Source organism: Eleutherodactylus coqui, chromosome 7, assembly GCF_035609145.1.
Source record: "Eleutherodactylus coqui strain aEleCoq1 chromosome 7, aEleCoq1.hap1, whole genome shotgun sequence".
Lineage (NCBI taxonomy): Eukaryota > Metazoa > Chordata > Amphibia > Anura > Eleutherodactylidae > Eleutherodactylus > Eleutherodactylus coqui.
Window position 1 is genome coordinate 14,134,328 of NC_089843.1, and position 20,141 is coordinate 14,154,468.

The following is a 20,141-nucleotide window of genomic DNA, read 5'->3' on the forward strand; positions in this document are numbered from 1 at the left end:
TGTGTAGAGAACGACCCTCCATAGGGGATAATGCAGGGCTGGCCCCGCCCACAGTGCAGGTCCTGCAAGGTCACCAGCAGTTCTGGGAGGAGGGTATAAAAAGTACAGAACTGCATCTCAGGAGGAGAAAGTGACTACAGAGAGGGTATGAGAGCAGCACCCAGCAGAGGCCTAGCAGACATAAGAGAAGACATGAGAGCAGCGTCTGCTCCGCAGCACTCAGCAGGGGCCTAGCAGACATAAGAGAGGACATGAGAGCAGTATGTTCTCTGCAGCACCCGGCAGAGACCTAGCAGACATAAGAGAGGACATGAGAACAGCATGTGCTCCGCAGCACCCAGCAGAGGCCTAGCAGACATAAGAGAGGACATGAGAGCAGTGTGTGCTCTGCAGCACCCAGCAAAGGCCTAGCAGACAAAAGAGAGGACATGAGAGCAGCATGTGCTCCGCAGCACCCAGCAGAGGCCTAGCAGACATGAGAGGACATGAGAGCTGCATGTGCTCCGCAGCACCCAGCAGAGGCCTAGCAGACATAAGAGAGGACATGAGAGCAGCATGTGTTCCGCAGCACCCAGCGGAGGCCTAGCAGACATAAGAGAGGACATGAGAGCAGTGTTTGCTCCGCAGCACTCAGCAAAGGCCTAGCAGACATAAGAGAGGAGATGAGAGCAGTGTGTGCTTCGCAGCACCCAGCAAAGGCCTAGCAGACATAAGAGAGGACATGAGAGCAGTGTGTGCTCCACAGCACCCAGCAGAGGCCTAGCAGACATAAGAGAGGACATCAGAGCAGTGTGTGCTCCGCAGCACCCAGCAGAGGCCTAGCAGACATAAGAGAGGACAGGAGAGCAGTATGTGCTCCACAGCACCCAGCAGAGGCCTAGCAGACATAAGAGAGGACATGGGAGCAGTGTGTGCTCTACAGCATCCAGCAGGGGCCTAGCAGACATAAGAGAGGACATGAGAGCAGTGTCATCCAGCTTCTCACACCCCAATAATGCGCCCGTGTCAGGCTCTGGTAAGGGGTGAAATCTCTTCTCTGCTCCGTAGAGGTGTCTAATGGTCAACAAGCTCTACAAACTAAAGAAAAGGTCACTGCACACAAGGAGCCTCCGAGAGCTTCTTATAGGACAATGGGGAACCACTTTTAGGGCCTCCGGTGACAAGACCGTCCATCTAATCACCACAACTCTCATCATTACAGATCTGCCTGAGATGGAACTGCAGGACGGGTTTTGCAACAAAACGACAAGTTCTATTGGGAGCAGGAGTGTTTTTTGACAATGAGTGTATGTGTAGGTCAGCAAAGCCCCTCATCCTGGGTGCATCCACCTTCCAATGAGAGAGTTCACGCAATGAGATTATATCTCACACCACTTCCATTTGTATCATGTCGTATCCAGAGATCCCATCATGAATTTAACGCTTCCAGATGGAAGATCTCACCTACCACCCTGAGGAGCTGTCGGAGATAGAGCCAAGCAGTGGTAGGAGAGGGGGGGCTGGGTTAGTCTTGAGGCCATATAAAAAGATAGGAGCCGGGAAGAGAGTTCAGATAGCAGCTGATGATAAGAGGAAACCTATATGTAGGCATTTCCTTCTCCTCCTTTCTCAGAGGATGTTTGGAGAGGGAATGGATTTGTAAGTACAACGCCCAACTTCCATGTACCGAGAGCTGGAGACAGGGAGCCCAACATCCTGAGGGGTCACAATAGGCAGGATGATGTCACCAAAGAAGGAGCATGATAAGAAAGGAGAGTGCAGTCTCAGATCCATCATAGAGCCAGAAATGATCTGAAGGGCTGCTGTATTGGAGAGCCCAGGTCTTTCATGGTTGGAGCAACAGACTTGTGTGTTCAGACGCATTAGTTGTAGTAGCAGCGTTGTATTGGGCAGCTCATGACTGTGCAGCTCCTGATTGTTTTGACATCCTCCTCTAACCCCTATCACAGTTATCGTCCACAGGATCCCCTCTCGCTGGGTTTGCCTCCATCACGCCATTCTCGGTATACTCCCCACAGCATTACTTGAAAAACCCAAGTTGCTGTCAGTAAAATCCTGACCCCGGCTAGTCTAGCACCGATGACCGGCCTCGTTTGAAGTCACTCAGATCTCTGGATCCCCCCATCTAATGTGGATTCACACTGAAACAGATCCACAGAAAGCTTGTCACATGACGCTCCAGGGTCAGGGTGATAATTTTCATATAGGGAAGCCCCAATTGTGAGAGCGCCGCGGCTCTAATAAAGGGGGCACTCAGTGTATATATACATGTAATACACAATTATATCATAGCAAATTTCCCATTCATTTCATGGCCTGCAATACCAAGCCTGGCCACTGCAATAAAATGGAGCTGTCTACTTTCTACAGAAATCAGTCTATTGCACAGGTCTGGCAAACAGCTGATTGGCTGGAGGTCCCAGTCAACGGACCCCGCACCAATCTACGATTCATGACTTATACTGAAGATAGGCAATAAATAGTTTACAACCGGAAACCCCTTTAACCCCTTAATGACCAAGCCTGTTTGCGCCTTAATGACCAGGCCAAATTTTGCAAATCTGACACATGTCACTTTAACATGGAAAAACACCAGAAAGGTTTTGCATATCCAAGCGATTCTGACATTGTTTTTTCGCCACATGTTGTACTTCATTTAGGTGGAAAACTTAGACCGATAGAATTTGTGTTTATTTATTAAAAGCGCCATAATTGGGAAAATTTTGAAAAATAGTCATTTTTTCACATTTCCAACTGCAATATCTCAAATATGTGCAAACATAATATAGAAATTTTTGCTAAGATTTATATTTCCATCCGTTTACTTTATTTTGGGTGCACATTGGAAAAACTTTCTTTTTTTTTTTAACCATTTAGGAGACGTACAAATGTAACATTACTTTTCAGCATTTTGAGGAACACTTTGTTTTCCTACACCAAGCCAAGATTGGAAAGGCTCATAGGAGTCAAAATGATAGATCCCCCCACAAGTGACCCCATTTTAAAAACTACACCCTTTAACGTATTCACTGAGGGGGTCAGGAGTATTTTAACCCCACAGGGTTTTTTTTAGGAGTCAATGCAATTTAGAAGAGAAAAACTAACATTTCATATTTTTGCAAATATGTCATTTTAAAGACAGGACTTTTTTCTATAATACACATGAAAATGAGGATTTGCACCCCAGAATGGATACCCCTGTTTGTCCCGTGCTCAGAAACATACCCATTGTGGCCCTAGTATTACGCCTGTATGCACAATGGGGCCCAAAATGAAAGGAGCAACCGATGGCTTTCGGAACAGATATTTTGCTTGAAGGAGATTTAGTCCCCGTTGCACACTTGTAGAGCCATTGAGTGACTAAAACGATGGAGAACGCCCACAAGTGACCCCATTTTGAAAAGTAGACCCCTTAACGAATTTATCTAGGGGTACGATGACTTTTTTGACTTCACAGTTTTTGAATGAATCTAAGCCAAGCAGAAGGAAAAAATTACGATTTTCATTTTTTTGGCAATTTTGTCAATTTAAAAACTGTTTTTTTGTACAGTGTACATAGGAATGCAGAGGTTCACCCCAAAATGGATACCCCTGTTTGTCCCGTGTTCAGAAATATACCCATTGTGGTCCTAATCTACTTAAAGGGGTTGTCTCGCGGCAGCAAGTGGGGTTATACACTTCTGTATGGCCATATTAATGCACTTTGTAATATACATCGTGCATTAAATATGAGCCATACAGAAGTTATTCACTTACCTGCTCCGTTGCTAGCATCCCCGTCGCCATGGATCCGTCTAATTCTGATGTCTTCTTGCTTTTTTAGACGCGCTTGCGCTGTCCGGTCTTCTTCCTGGTGAATGGGGCCGCTCGTGCCGGAGAGCTGGTCCTCGTAGCTCCGCCCCATCACGTGTGCCGATTCCAGCCAATCAGGAGGCTGGAATCGGCAATGGACCGCACAGAGCCCACGGTGCACCATGGGAGAAGACCCGCGGTGCATCGTGGGTGAAGATCCCGGCGGCCATCTTGGTGAAGGAAGACGTCGCAGAGCGGGGATTTGGGTAAGTAGTACAATTTTTTTTTTTAACACATCCTTTGGGGTTGTCCTGCGCCGAACGGGGGGCCTATGGAAAAAAAACGTTTCGGCGCGAGACAACCCCTTTAAAGGACACATGGCTAGGCCTATAATGGAAGGAGCACCCGTTGGATTTCAGGGTACAACGGAATAAATTCCAGGCCCCATTGCCCACTTATAGAGCCATTGAGTGACCAAAACGATAAGGAACCCCCACAAATGACCCCATTTTGAAAACTAGACCCCTTAACAAATTCATCTAGGGGTGCACTGCATATTTTGACCCCACAGTATTTGAATGAATCTAAGCAAAGCAAAAGGAAAAAATTACGATTTTCATTTTTTGGCAATTTTGTCAATTTAAAAACTGGTTTTTTTTGTACAGTGTACATAGGAATGAAGACGTTCACCCCAAAATGGATCCCCCCGTTTGTCCCGTGTTCAGGAACATACCCATTGTGGCCCTAATCTACTTACAGGGCACATGGCTAGGCCCATAATGGAGGGAATGCCCGCTGGATTTCAGGGCAGAACTGAATAAATTCCAGGCCCCATTGCCCACTTATACGGAAAAAAATTTGACTTCCTAAAAATAATCCCCCTCTACCCCCCCCCCCCCTCCCCTGCCATCCCCATTTTTTGGCATTCCCTAAATATTAGATAAAGGTAATAATATAAACAGCATTTTATGTCCGAAGACAGGGGTAATTACGGAGGCTGGTTGGGTTGGGCACATGGGGCAAGAAAACCGGGTATCCCCCCTCCTCCTCTCATGTATTTCGTGACCTCAGAGGCGGGGATGGGGTGAAGAAAGTGGCACTGTGAAGCTTTTGTAATCTTGCTGCGGTGCGGCGGTCTCACAGAGAAGGCGCTCAACAAGCTGCTCCTGGAACTGCAGGAAGGCGAGCGTTCCCGGGGCTTCTTGTAAATTACGGATTACAGGTAGCGGTCTGAATAACGCCGGGCTCTCACGGCCGTATGCAGAATCCGCTTACGGAGGCCCGCAGCGGATTCCAGCTGTGACCCTGTGTACAGCCACGTAATGTACTGCGCATCACTGCCTACTCACACAGGCGGTCATGCGCAGTACTTTTTTTTTTGTTTGTATTTCCCGCGCTGTCGCTTAGAGATGACCCGGGTACCCGCAGCCCGTACACAATGTGTTTGCACATGGGCTGCGAGTATATCCGCCGTCATAGAGCACAATGGGCTCTAGGTCGCGGATACCCGTGGTAAAATATAGCATGCCGTGTTCTGTTTCTGCGAGTGGATTATGTAATTCCGACCCGCTAATTGGGGGGAATTGTGTAATCCAATGCATGCGATTGATCCGTGGATTACCGCTGATCAAGCGCATGCAGAACCCGTAATTCCTCTCCGGTCATGCGTGACCGGCCTAATGTTAGATCGCTACTTTATCATGTGACCGGGGACCGATCTGATCCATGAGGGGAGGTGAAACTTCTTTTTTTACACTTTTTTTCACTTTTCCGCGATCGTCGTTATCCATTGTATAATGGCGATCGCGGTCCCCGCTGACGCCTCCTGCCTCCCGGCTACCTACAGGAGCCGGGAGCCAGGAGATTTTAAGTCTCCTGCGCCGCCGGGCCTTCTACGCATGCGGCTGATGTAATGCCACCTGGCGCGCATGCGCAGAAGGACGGCTACGGCACCCGGAGCATCGGGACAGCGGGGAGCCGTGCTGTGGACTTTGGTGAGTAATTTCAGCTGCTCCGATGGATCCGATCCATCAGGGCAGCTGAATATGTCACTTTTTTGCAGTTTTATTTACTTTTTTGCGATCGGCGCTATCCATCGGAAAGGATGACAACGCCGGGATGACAGCTCCATGCTGTCAGCTATCTGCAGACACCGACAGCATGGAGCTGTCACGTCCAGAGCCCGAGGGGCTTTATTCTCTGCAGGACACATGTTTTTACGTCCTCAGAGAATAAAGCCCACTTCGGGAGGACGTAAAAACACTATGGCCCGGTCGTTAAGGGGTTAAAGCCCTGATTTATCATAAAACGCTAAACTGAAGTCCACTTTTTGTTGTGCACTTTCTCCATAAACCACGCAAAATACTAAAAAATGGATGAAACCTCAGACCACAGTTTGTTCAGTTTCTTGCATTTTGCACTGGCAAAGAACAAACCAGCGTGATTAGAGGAGACGTGCGCCAGCGAGGCGCAGGACTGGGACGAGGCGCAGGGCTGGGACGAGGCGCAGGGCTGGGACGAGGCGCAGGGCTGGGACGAGGCGCGGGGCTGGGACGAGGCGCGGGGCTGGGACGAGGCGCGGGGCAGGGACGAGGCGCGGGGCAGGGACGAGGTGCGGGGCAGGGACGAGGCGCAGGGCAGGGACGAGGGGCAGGGACGAGGCGCAGGGCAGGGACGAGGCGCAGGGCAGGGACGAGGCGCAGGGCTGGGACGAGGCGCAGGGCTGGAGCTACACTAAGATTTAGCAGCATTCTAAAAATCTGCAAACAATGTGTCCAAAAATGTACCAACTGAGCCACAATATTACTCAGAGAGAAGAATCGCTTTAATTAACCCGTTCATGATCGCCCCCTCCGTTCAGTCCTGGGAACAGATCCCAGGCCTGGGCTCCACTTAAGGGGACATAACTCTGACATGTTGATTGCCTTCCTCCTAATTCCAGCCTGCAGCAGAAGGAACTCATTAGTGGTTTTGCTTGACAACTTTACATAAATCCTTTAAGAAAAATGTCATATGTCAACAGAGACCAGAGCAATGTATGGAGCCATCACTACAAAGTGTCCAGAGAGGACAACCAATTATATACAAAGCCTTTATAGGACAGATTCATGTAAACAGAGTGCAATGGCCGTGGGTAGTCTCTGCAAGATAGAAGTATGCGAGTATGTGGGGGGAACAGAAATCTAAGGAAAGTGACTCAATGTAGTTGATGGGATTCAAACCACCGATTTACATAACATTACTTATCCTGTACTGCTCCTGAGTTACATCCTGTATTATACTCCAGAGCTGCACCCAGTATTCTGCTGGTGGAGTCACTGTGTACATACATTACTTATCCTGTACTGATCCTGAGTTACATCCTGTATTATACTCCAGAGCTGCACCCAGTATTCTGCTGGTGGAGTCACTGTGTACATACATTACTTATCCTGTACTGATCCTGAGTTACATCCTGTATTATACTCCAGAGCTGCACTCACTATTCTGCTGGTGGAGTCACTGTGTACATACATTACTTATCCTGTACTGACCCTGAGTTACATCCTGTATTATACCCCACAGCTGCACTCACTATTCTGCTGCTGGAGTCACTGTGTACATACATTACTTATCCTGTACTGATCCTGAGTTAGATCCTGTATTATACTCCAGAGCTGCACTCAGTATTCTGCTGGTGGAGTCACTGTGTACATACATTACTTATCCTGTACTGCTCCTGAGTTACATCCTGTATTATACTCCAGAGCTGCACCCAGTATTCTGCTGGTGGAGTCACTGTGTACATACATTACTTATCCTGTACTGATCCTGAGTTACATCCTGTATTATACTCCAGAGCTGCACCCAGTATTCTGCTGGTGGAGTCACTGTGTACATACATTACTTATCCTGTACTGATCCTGAGTTACATCCTGTATTATACCCCACAGCTGCACTCACTATTCTGCTGCTGGAGTCACTGTGTACATACATTACTTATCCTGTACTGATCCTGAGTTAGATCCTGTATTATACTCCAGAGCTGCACTCAGTATTCTGCTGGTGGAGTCACTGTGTACATACATTACTTATCCTGTACTGATGCTGAGTTACATCCTGTATTATCCTCCAGAGCTGCACCCAGTATTCTGCTGGTGGAGTCACTGTGTACATATATTACTTATCCTGTACTGATCCTGAGTTACATCCTGTATTATACCCCACAGCTGCACTCACTATTCTGCTGCTGGAGTCACTGTGTACATACATTACTTATCCTGTACTGATCCTGAGTTACATCCTGTATTATACTCCAGAGCTGCACCCAGTATTCTGCTGGTGGAGTCACTGTGTACATACATTACTTATCCTGTACTGATCCTGAGTTACATCCTGTATTATACCCCAGAGCTGCACTCACTATTCTGTTGGTGGAGTCACTGTGTACATACATTACTTATCCTGTACTGATCCTGAGTTAGATCCTGTATTATACTCCAGAGCTGCACTCAGTATTCTGCTGGTGGAGTCACTGTGTACATACATTACTTATCCTGTACTGATCCTTAGTTACATCCTGTATTATCCTCCAGAGCTGCACTCAGTATTCTGCTGGTGGAGTCACTGTGTACATACATTACTTATCCTGTACTGATCCTGAGTTACATCCTGTGTTATACTCCAGAGCTGCACTCACTATTCTGCTGCTGGTGGAGTCACTGTGTACATACATTACTTATCCTGCACTGATCCTGAGTTACATCATGTATTATACTCCAGAGCTGCACTCACTATTCTGCTGGTGAAGTCACTGTGTACATGCATTACTTATCCTGTACTGCTCCTGAGTTACATCCTGTATTATACTCCAGAGCTGCACTCAGTATTCTGCTGGTGGAGTCACTGTGTACATACATTACTTATCCTGTACTGATCCTGAGTTACATCCTGTATTATCCTCCAGAGCTGCACTCAGTATTCTGCTGCTGGAGTCACTCTGTACATACATTACTGATCCTGTACTGCTCCTGAGTTACATCCTGTATTATCCTCCAGAGCTGCACTCACTATTCTGCTGGTGGAGTCACTGTGTACATACATTACTTATCCTGTACTGCTCCTGAGTTACATCCTGTATTATACTCCAGAGCTGCACTCAGTATTCTGCTGGTGGAGTCACTGTGTACATACATTACTTATCCTGTACTGATCCTGAGTTACATCATGTGTTATACTCCAGAGCTGCACTCACTATTCTGCTAGTAGAGTCAACCCATTATTTTGGCACACATCAATAGCGATACACTAATTTTACTTCCTACATCTTTTCCCATTGCTCATAGAGCCCCCAGGTACAATCCCCCCCCCCCCCCCCCATCACTGCTCTGAGCGCGGGTGCATTTTTCCGTATTTGTATCCTTGACTCTCTTTGGTTACATGAGCCCCTGTGCGGCTCCTGTTCAGTACGGAGGGAATGTTCGGGAACCCCCAACCCCCTACATCACCCCCATCCCCTTTCATCGCACAACTTGGAGCACATCTGTTATTAATCAACATAACATTTCTGAAATCCCACCTCTAGAGTCGAGGAGGGGGTGATGGCGGGGCCGACTTTCCATCCAAATCTGAAATTCCTTTGTGTGGCAGAAGTAAGTGCGCCCTGCTGGATGTGAATTGAACGCGACGAGGTCTCAGACTTAAAGCCGAGACTAAAGCATTGTGCGACAGCAGATAGGATGCCGCCCCTCCCCCACCTCTAAGTTACATTGTTGCCTTTTGATAAATGTTTCAGATTCTAGGTAAAGGTATCGGTTATAACAGTCTTATTCTCTTGCAGCAGAAAACATGGATCGCTCCTGTACGCCGTCCCCAACAAACTCACCAAACTCATTTAATGAGAGCTGTAACATCGCTCCACTAACACCGTCACAGTCTCCGGTATGTGGTAGTGATAATATGGCTAATGCTATAAACGAGTTATACCTGCCATACATATATAATAATAGTAATCTTTATTTGTAGTACCAGCTGTACATATATAATTATATACAGGAGATACCCAGGTTATACCAGCATGCTCCATATCACTATATACAGGAGATGTATAACGTATACCAGCTGTACATATATAATTATATACAGGGGATACCCAGGTTATACCAGCATGCTCCATATCACTATGCACAGGAGATGTATAACGTATACCAGCTGTACATATATAATTATACACAGGAGATACCCAGCTTATACCAGCATGCTCCATATCACTATGCACAGGAGATGTATAACTTATACCAGCTGTACATATATAATTATATACAGGAGATACCCAGCTTATACCAGCATGCTCCATATCACTATGCACAGGAGATGTATAACTTATACCAGCTGTACATATATAAATATATACAGGAGATACCCATGTTATACCAGCATGCTCCATATCACTATATACAGGAGATGTATAACTTATATTAGCTGTACATATATAATTATATACAGGAGATACCCATGTTATACCAGCATGCTCCATATCACTATGTACAGGAGATGTATAACTTATATTAGCTGTACATATATAATTATATACAGGAGATACCCATGTTATACCAGCATGCTCCATATCACTATGTACAGGAGATGTATAACTTATACCAGCTGTACATATATAATTATATACAGGAGATACCCAGGTTATACCAGCATGCTCCATATCACTTTATACAGGAGATATATTATAGCAACGGTTCATATATAATTATATACAGAAGATACCCAGGTTATACCAGTATGCTCCATATCACTCTATACAGGAGATATATATCTTATAGCAGCTGTACATATATAATTATATACAGAAAATACCCAGGTTATACCAGCATGCTCCATATCTCTCTATACAGGACATATATATCTTATAGCAACTGTTCATATATAATTATATACAGAAGATACCCAGGTTATACCAGTATGCTCCATATCACTTTATACAGGAGATATATATCTTATAGCAGCTGTACATATATAATTATATACAGGAAATACCCAGGTTATATCAGCATGCCCCATGTCACTATATACAGGAGATGTATAGCTTATACCAGCTGTACATATATAATTATATACAGAGAGATACCCAGGTTATACCAGCATGCTCCGTATCACTATATACAGGGAGATGTATAACTTAAGCCAGCTGTACATATATAATTATATACAGGAGATACCCAGGTTATACCAGCATGTTCAATATCACTCTATACAGGAGATATATATCTTATACCAGCTGTACATTTATAATTATATACAGGAGATACCCAGGTTATACCAGCATACTCCATATCACTGTATATCGGAGATGTCTAGCTTATAGGATTTTTGAGGATGCTTGAAATATAAGCCATACTTCAAAATTAAGCCCTGCTTGCAGTTAATTTAAAAAAAAGTCAATTTAAATAGTGTCCAGGCACAGTGAAATCTTTTTTAGCAAAACTTAATATAAGACACTGTCTTATTTTCAGGGAAACTGGGTACATATATAATTATATACAGGAAATACCCAGGTTGTACCAGAATGCCCTATATCACTATATACAGGAGATGTATAACCTATACCAGCTGTACATATATAATTATATACAGGAAATACCCAGGTTGTACCAGCATGTTCCATATCACTATATACAGGGGATGTATAACCTATACCAGCTGTACATATATAATTTTATACAGGAGATACCCAGGTTATACCAGCATGCCCCATATCACTGTGTACAGTAGATGCCCGGGTTATACCCCCTGATGCTTTTCTGCTTGTACACATTGTTTTGTCTTTGGTGATAATACTTGTATTTCAGGGGAGCGAGCATCGGTCCATTCCATTGTCTCGGTTCGTTGTCGTCGTGGCTATTGACTTTGGCACCACATCCAGCGGTTACGCCTTCAGCTTCGTAAAGGACCCCGAAGCGATTCACATGATGAGGTAAGTTGAGGCTGCCGACCAGACAGAACAGTTGCTCAGGTAATCTGAGGACGCACTCGCGGTGGAGTCATCTCTGAGGTGATGGGTGACGCCCCTCATACATATCCGTCATGAAGATAAGGCTCTTCCAAGTGTATCTATAGAGGTGGCGCAGCCGCCTCAGTTATCGGAGCCCATCTGCGCCCCCTGATAATCCTCGTATAACGTTGTGAGGCTCAGATTAGAGACCGAAGAATGTTGGAATGTGTTTTGGCTTCACCTCGGTGCGTCCGTATCACACCACAGGATGTGCTGTCTCTGTCAGGCACTAATGAAGTGCAGAAGCAGGCGGGCGCCCGGGGAGCCATCCATCCACTCCGCACCACAAGGATCCATTCCAGGACTGTTCCTGCTGATTTGTGGAACTATCCATGAACAGTCCAGCTGGGCTCCTAGGTCGATGACCCTCAGGCCTCATGTCCACGGGCAAAAGAAGAATTGAAATTCGCAGCGGATTTTAACTCTTCTCCTGCCCGCGGATCCGCATCCCATAGGGATGCATTGACCACCCGCGGGTAGATAAATACCTGCGGATGGTCAATAAAAGGGATTTTTTTAAAAATGAAGCATGAAAAAATCTGGACCATGCTCCATTTTCGTGCGGGTCTCCCGCGGAGATGGCTCCCGCAGGCTTCTATTGAAGCCTATGGAAGCCGTCCGGATCCGCGGGAGACCAAAATCGGAATTCACTCACCCGCTCCGGTTCTTCCCTTCGCCGCGGCTCCATCTTCTCTTCGTCGCGGCCGGATCTTTTTTTCTTCGGGCCGGCGCATGCGCGGGGCACGTCACCGACGTCCTCCTGCGCATCCGCCGAGCCGAAGAAAGAAGATCCGGCCGTGACGCAGAGAAGATGACGCCGCGGCGAAGGGAAGATCCAGAGCGGGCGAGAGGTAAGTTTATTCTTATTTTTATGCCTCATGTCCGTGGGGCAGGAGGGACACGCTACGGATTCTCCATGGAGAATCCGTAGCGGGCCTGATTTTCCCCGTGGACATGAGGCCTTAAAGGAATTGTCCAGAAAGGACTGTAAGGACTCTCCATGTCTTCCAGATGGCGCTCGCAGTACTGTAAATGGGGATTCTGTACACCATAGTGCTAAATATTGTCCCTTTATCACCACTCTCAGCATGCCCTGCACATCACTCATCTCGTGTGATGGGTGGAGACTGCACTGAACTCTATCCTTGTTTGACATATGCAAATTATTGCTCCCCCAAAAAGAAGAAAACTGTCTCTGCAGTGCCCCCTATAGGAAGCTACGCGGTAGGTCCCCTTAGACCAGCTGCACACGGGCAAGAAAATCGCACAAGATTTGTGCGTTGCGAGATGCACAAATATGGACCCAATTCTTTTGAATGAGGTCATACACGAGTGATTTTTTTTTTCTTTTCCCGCATGGCACTGCAATTGGGGAATCAAATCGCGGCATGTTCTATCTGTCTGCATTGCGCGATATACAAATCTCGTGCGAATATAAAACCTATTGTTTTGAATGTAGTCATATTCATGAGCGATATCCTATCTTTGGGCGTTATTCATAGCGCATCACCCATTGAGCTCATTGCTGTGCAATATACATGCGAGTGCAATGCGAGGTTTCCCATTGAAATCAATCGGAAACCCTTCCGATCCTGTATCGAGCGTGATCCTCACGCAAGAGGATCGGAATTTTACAGATGCGGTGCAGTTTTGCCTGAAAATCGCCTTGCATCCACAAGTAAATCGCACATTCACAAGCGTGATATCAGCCCGATATTGCACTAGCTCATGCGTAGGTAGTCCCAGGCACTGGTGTAACTATAGGGGATGCGGTTGTACCCGGGCCCAGAAGGCCTCTTCTCCAGTACTATGAATAAAGCGTTATGGTTGGGGGCCCTGTTACACGTTTTGAATTGGGCCCCACAAGCTTCAAATCACGGCTCTGGTCCGAGGGCTTGTTTTTTTGCGGGACGAGTTGTAGTTTTCAATGGTACTATTTAATGTACCATATAATATACTGAAAAACTTTTAAAAACTTTCAAGTGGAGTGATTAGAAAGAAAAAAACACAACTGCACCAACTTTAGGGCATCTTGTTTTTACAGCGTACACACTGCAGCAAAAATGACATGATAGCTTTATTCTGTGGGTCGGTACAATTACTGCGATACCAAACTTAGATATGTTTTTTTGCTGCAGTACTTTAAAAAGAACAAGTTTCACTACCGTAACATAAAGTTTTTGGGAAAATGGTTGTTGCGAACTTCTAAATCTGCTGGTTAGGGGATTATTCAGAGGGTCACTTTGTATTTGGAGCAGATATCTAATATAAAAAAGCTTACAGATCTCTCTGTGTCTGTCTCTCTTTCTCTTTCCCTGTCTCTCTCCCTGTCTCTCTCTCTCTCTCTTACTCCCTGTCTGTCTCTCTCTCTCTCCCTGTCTGTCTGTCTCTCTCTCTCCCTGTCTGTCTGTCTCTCTCTCTCCCTGTCTGTCTGTCTCTCTCTCTCCCTGTCTGTCTGTCTCTCTCTCTCCCTGTCTGTCTGTCTCTCTCTCCCTGTCTGTCTGTCTCTCTCTCTCCCTGTCTGTGTGTGTCTCTCTCTCTCCCTGTCTGTCTCTCTCTCTCCCTGTCTGTCTCTCTCTCTCCCTGTCTGTCTCTCTCTCTCCCTGTCTGTCTCTCTCTCTCTCCTTGTCTGTCTCTCTTTATCTCCTTGTCTGTCTTTCTCTCTCACTTTGCTTGTCTCTTTCTCTGTCTGTCTCTCTCTTTTTGTCTCTCTCTCCATGTCTGTCTGTCTCTCTCTTTCCTTGTCTGTCTCTCTCTCTCTCTCTATCTCTCTCTCCTGAGCTGAGTCCATCCGCAGCTTGCTATGAATTTCGTCGTTAGCAGCACTTCACTCTCCCTAGCGGCACTGTTGCCTGAAGCACAGCAGCGCAGCTAGACTTTTTACATTGTAACTTTCAAGTCAGCTGACAGGTCAGTCAATGTATCACACTCAAATTTTATGATTTTATGGTGGTGGAGAGGATGTCACAAATCTAATGACACCAAAATCACCCACTAAAGGCTATGCAAAGGGATCAAAGTGTGGTGCACAGAAAAGGCTGGAGGCTTCTTTATATTAGACTAGCTTACCCATCGGGCGTTGCTGCGAAGAGAGACAGACAGACAGACATTCATTCGTTTTTATATATCTAGATAACAACCAATCACAGCACAGCTTTCATGTTACCTCAGTGGTATAATATATAACAACCAATCACAGCGCAGCTTACATGTTACCTCAGCTATATAATATATAACACCCAATCACAGTTCAGCTTTCATGTTACCTCAGCAGTATAAAATATAACAACCAATCACAGCACAGCTTTCACGTTACCTCAGAAGTATAAGAAATAGCAACCAATCACAGCACAGCTTTCATTTTACCTCAGCATTCTCAATATGCAGCAATTGTCTTGTGAAACGTTCGGCGGATGCATCATTTTGTGGTTGAACACTCATCCCGTTGCTCGTAATGCCTTTTGCTTTTGTGCTTGAGATGGAAATCAAATGATCTTTGTCTGGGGGGCATAACTGTCGACGATGCTCGTGCGCGCGGCACCTATCGTAGGATAGTTGTACTATGCCAGTAATCTTCCCAGGAGTGTACTCGGCAACTTCCCAAAGTCTCATGGCAATTGGATGAATGGTGTAGTAATGCATAAAGGACAGACAGACATATATTCATTTTTATATATATAGATGACATCAGGAAGTGAGAGAATTAGATTCCGTACATAAAATTTGGATGCTAACTCTTTTGCGCATAGAATTGAATAATCGAGCTGGGACCCATTAGCTTTTCCAATGTATGACATAATCAATGCTCTTGCCAAATTTCAATTTTCTATGACATCGGGAAGTAAGAGAATTAGATTCCGTACGTACAATTTGGACGCTAATTCTTTTGCGCTTAGAATTGAATAATCGAGTTGGGACCCATTAAATTTTCCTATTTATGGCATATTCAATGCCCGTGCCAAATTTCAAGTTTCTATGTGAGAAAATTAGATTCTGTACGTAAAATTTGGACGCTAATTCTTTTGCGCATAGAATTGAATAATGGAGTTGGGACCCATTAGCTTTTACTATTTATGACATAATCAATGCTCCTGCCAAATTCCAATATAAAAAGGTTTTATACTTGCACTTTTAATAGCGTTTTTTTTTTCTAATAATTCATTAAATTTTTTAAACTCATTTTTGCCATTTTTTTATTCCCTAGAGGCGACCATAGTATTGCATTATATCGCGGTCTGACAGACAGGCAGTCTATCAAGAAGTGCCACAGGCATATCTTGATAGGTTATCAGGCATGGTAGCCCAGCCCAATGTCAGAACTAACAGTGGCATTTAAAGGTTAACAGTCAAAATCAGCATTCACATGGATTTTGTCTGTTGCAGGTGGGCATCAGCTGTTGAAGACAGCCGGCACCCACAGTGTATGGGAACCCGCTCCATACAAACCCTGCACACCCATGATGTAAATGTACATTCTGGGGCATGCACGGGTTAAACAGACTCACTGTAGTGCAGGAGTCGGCAGATGTAGCTTGAGCATGTCGTCATACCTTAGGCCTAGTCATGATGGTGGCTACTCTGTGTGGAATGAAGGCCGTACAGTAGACGAATCACACAAGAGTGATTTTCACTAAGAGGATTCCCTCCAGGGTCATCGGGTCCAACACCCCTTCCCCTTTCTTCTACCCCCTGCTCAATGCAGGATCAGTAAATCATCCCAGACAGATGTCTGTAGAGCCTGTATGAAGACCTCCATTGAAAGAGAACTCACCACCTCCTGTGGTAACCTGTTCCACTCATTGATCCCCCTCACTGTCTAATATCTAATCTGTCTCCTGCCTTTCAGTTTCACCCCGTTGCTTCTAGTCTTTCCTTGTGCAGATGAGAATAGGGCTGATCCCTCTGCACTGTGACAGCCCTTCCAGTAGGACATGATTTGCAGACTACTCACCATCCTGGTAGCTCTTCTTTGAACTTTCTCCAGTTTGTTTATGTCAGCAGGGACATGGATATGCCATGCCTAAGGATGGTGTCCTGTCAGGAAACCGTGAAGGCAAGCAATGGACAGATAGGTCTTGTGCACTATATTTAATGTGCATTGCATTGCCTGTAGTAGAACAGTAGCGATCTAGGAGAGACTCGGCAAACTCTTGGCCTTGTTACTAAATCCTAAAGCTGGCCGCATTACACGCATCTCGTCATTTTCCAGATTGATTTAATTATGGAAATATTAAAAAAAACTTTTTTTTCTGTCTGGAATGTGTAAATGAGCTCTGTAGTAATAAATCATGGAGGCATCTGCTCACCATCTCCCCTACGTCTACATACATTGAGTTACTGTGGGATATTGTGCAACCATTGCATACTGAATATGCTGGTAGTCTCAGGTCAGACACTGGACTCTATTACATTATATTACCCTATATCCCCATGATTAACCTTAGTCGTGCAAACACGTGACCAACTGGATGCTTTGCCAAGGTGACCCTCTGCACCGCTGGACGTTAGTGGAGAAGACACCTTTGAGGAGTGGTAGCAAGTATTCACTGAAGCTCAATGCAAAATCTGCGTCGGAGGCTCAGTTCAGGGCCTGCAGTGCAGATCGGGCATGAGATGCCAGACACAAAAGTTGTGCAGGTTCGGTAACCCGTTATAGTCAATGAGATCCGTTCAGCACAGTTTGGTTCCGTTATGAAACGGATCTATTCATCCAAGAGATACAGTTTTCCTGCTCCCATAACGGTATCAATAGTGCAGATGTGAAGTTCTAAACCTCCTACTGGTGGCACTGGACATAAGGAGACCAGTTGCCAAACCATATGCTCAACATGGTAACCAGAAGCAAGTAGGACTGAAGTGGGACAAGCAGCGAGCCAGAAAGCAGAAGAAACGTGCAAAACCAGAAGAGAGGAAACAACTGAAGGAAGAGGTTTAGTTATTAAGTAGTGTTGAGCGAACCAAAACAGTAGAACCCTGTTTTGGGGTTAACTTTGCTATAAGCTCAGTTCAGTGAGAACCTGAACCTCGGGCAGTTCATCTCAGCCAAACCTGCTAAAAGACGGAGGACGAATATTTTTTGGTTTCCCCCTTCTCCTCCTTTTCCCCCTCCTCCCCCTTATACTGTTGCGCCACTTTTTTGCTGCTAGGTAGCCTAAGTGTGTTATACAGGGCTTCTATGGCTGTTAGACAGTAGACAGTGTTATAAACCAGCTTTGGAGGTATTGCTGAAGTTTCATTTGGTTCGTATGAATGCCAACCAAACCTTTTGCTGAAATTCGACAAACCAGCGAACCGAACTTTTCTCCTCACTATTCTTAAGCAAGGTCTTAAGTGACCCATCCCAGAGGACATCACCAAGTGTAGACACAGCAAGACTATAACGCCTCACCTGCCACTGAGTGAGGCTTTCATGGATGAAGTACATCTTCTTGTCCTTGACACCTTAACGACTCTCCTATATGGTCTTAAGATGACCTTACACATTTACAGGATTTGCCAATATAGTCAGCATCAGCCAACTATGACGGTGTCCCGACTCTCTACGGCTAGCACAATAGAAGTCCACGTGCCTGAGCTGACCATGTATGTGTACAGGGGAGTCTGGAAGAATAGGTGTCAGAAGAATGAGCTTTCGGCTGACAGCTGACGAAGGTATATGGTGGACACTTGTAGAACTGTACTGTGAAGGACTACAGATGGTATAGTTAGGACATCAGCCCTCAAGTGATGAGTATTTCCCATTGTGAGCAGCATTGTTCACCAGCTCTTTTCAATATGGTCCTCAGACTGTGCAGGAATATTGTGTCCCCAGGTTTAGACCATAACACACCAGTGTGCCCCCACCACAGTAACAAGAACTCCCCTCCACTGTGCCAGATTATACCCAGCAGTATACAGACCCCGCTAATGTGTCCATGACGTCTCCCCCAATAAATCACATCTTCTGCTGTTTATTCTTAGGAAATGGGAAGGAGGAGACCCCGGTGTGGCCCACCAGAAAACTCCCACGAGTTTGCTGTTGACTCCTGACAAGGCGTTCCACAGTTTTGGATACACGGCCAGAGACGTCTACCACGACCTGGACCCTGAGGAGGCTCGAGACTGGCTCTACTTTGAGAAATTCAAGATGAAGATTCACAGCACCAGTGTAAGAGCAGCGCCCCTGAATGGACCGTAAAATCACAGCTTTGCTGTCATAAGTACATTATTTACTACTGGTCATGTGCCGCTGGCTTCTGGGATGCCTTCTGTGCTCCTCATATGTTTCATTCTGTTTATGTCCCATGATCATACGGAAATAGCATCCAGGAATGTCAACAACAAATGTGGTTCTCGAACTTTGAAATGGCAAGTTTTAGTAAGGTGTATACAGTGTGTGGACAGAAGTATTGGGAGGCACATTCAGGGATGAAATTCGATTTTATTCCAATTATTCTATCCAGTGTTGGGCCACCTTCGTCCTCAGTGACTGCAGTAACCCTCCTCAGCCGCTTTCCACCAAATTCCCATAAATGTATGGTGGGACTTGCTCCAGGAGCTTCAGATAGTGATGCGGGGGATGATGGGTGTGTTGGGTGCACGGATACGGCATTCTAGTTCATTCCGAATATGCTCAATGGGATTGAAACCCAGACTTTGGGCAGCCAATGAAGTTTGCAGGCGTTCTGCTCCTCCACACTGCATGCCGTATGACATGGTGCTCGGTCATGTTGGTGGAGACACGGAGCTGTACCAGAGTATTACTACAGAGGACGTGATGCCACATTGTCTGGGAAGTCTCTGTACCCATTGGCATTGTGGGTGGACTTCACTATAACCAATGGTCCTAGTCCTTCCCAGCAAGTAACCCCCCCCCCCCACACACACACACACACACACACACACACACCCTAACAGAACCTCCTCCAAACTTCACTGTTGGGATGATGCAGTCACATAGAAACCACTCTCCAGACAACAGTCACACCCAAGTGCCGCCATCCGATTTGGAGATGGTGTCCTGTGATTTATCTATCCACAACACTTGCTTCCACTCACTTACAGTCCGTCACTTCAAGCCCTGTGGCAGGCACCGCTGTGCATTCACTGCTGTGATCTCCCAATAACGTGGCCAACAGTGGACCTTGCAGTATCCCATACTGATTGGTTGGTGACATCCCACCGCCAGACCCCCATTGTCAGCTCTACACCTGGTGGCATCTGTAGTAGGATATGCCTGTGGGATCCTCTCCTTTATACCTAATGCTCCCACATCACCTGACAGCACAGGATCGGTGGGGGCCCAATACTTCTGTCAACATAGTTTATC

General features: G+C 45.9%; 1 protein-coding gene across 2 annotated transcripts in view; it reads left to right on the forward strand.

Annotated features, from left to right (window-relative positions):
* HSPA12B (heat shock protein family A (Hsp70) member 12B) overlaps window positions 1–20,141 on the forward strand; it is a 67,891-nt gene that overhangs the window by 12,620 nt on the left and 35,130 nt on the right. Inside the window, exons 3-5 of one of the 2 annotated variants that reach the window (XM_066572867.1) lie at window positions 9,611–9,711; window positions 11,631–11,755; window positions 18,794–18,980. In XM_066572867.1, the coding sequence (XP_066428964.1) occupies window positions 9,611–9,711; window positions 11,631–11,755; window positions 18,794–18,980 (413 nt within the window). The remainder of the gene's footprint in view (window positions 1–9,610; window positions 9,712–11,630; window positions 11,756–18,793; window positions 18,981–20,141) is intronic. The other variant, XM_066572868.1, reaches the window with a different exon arrangement.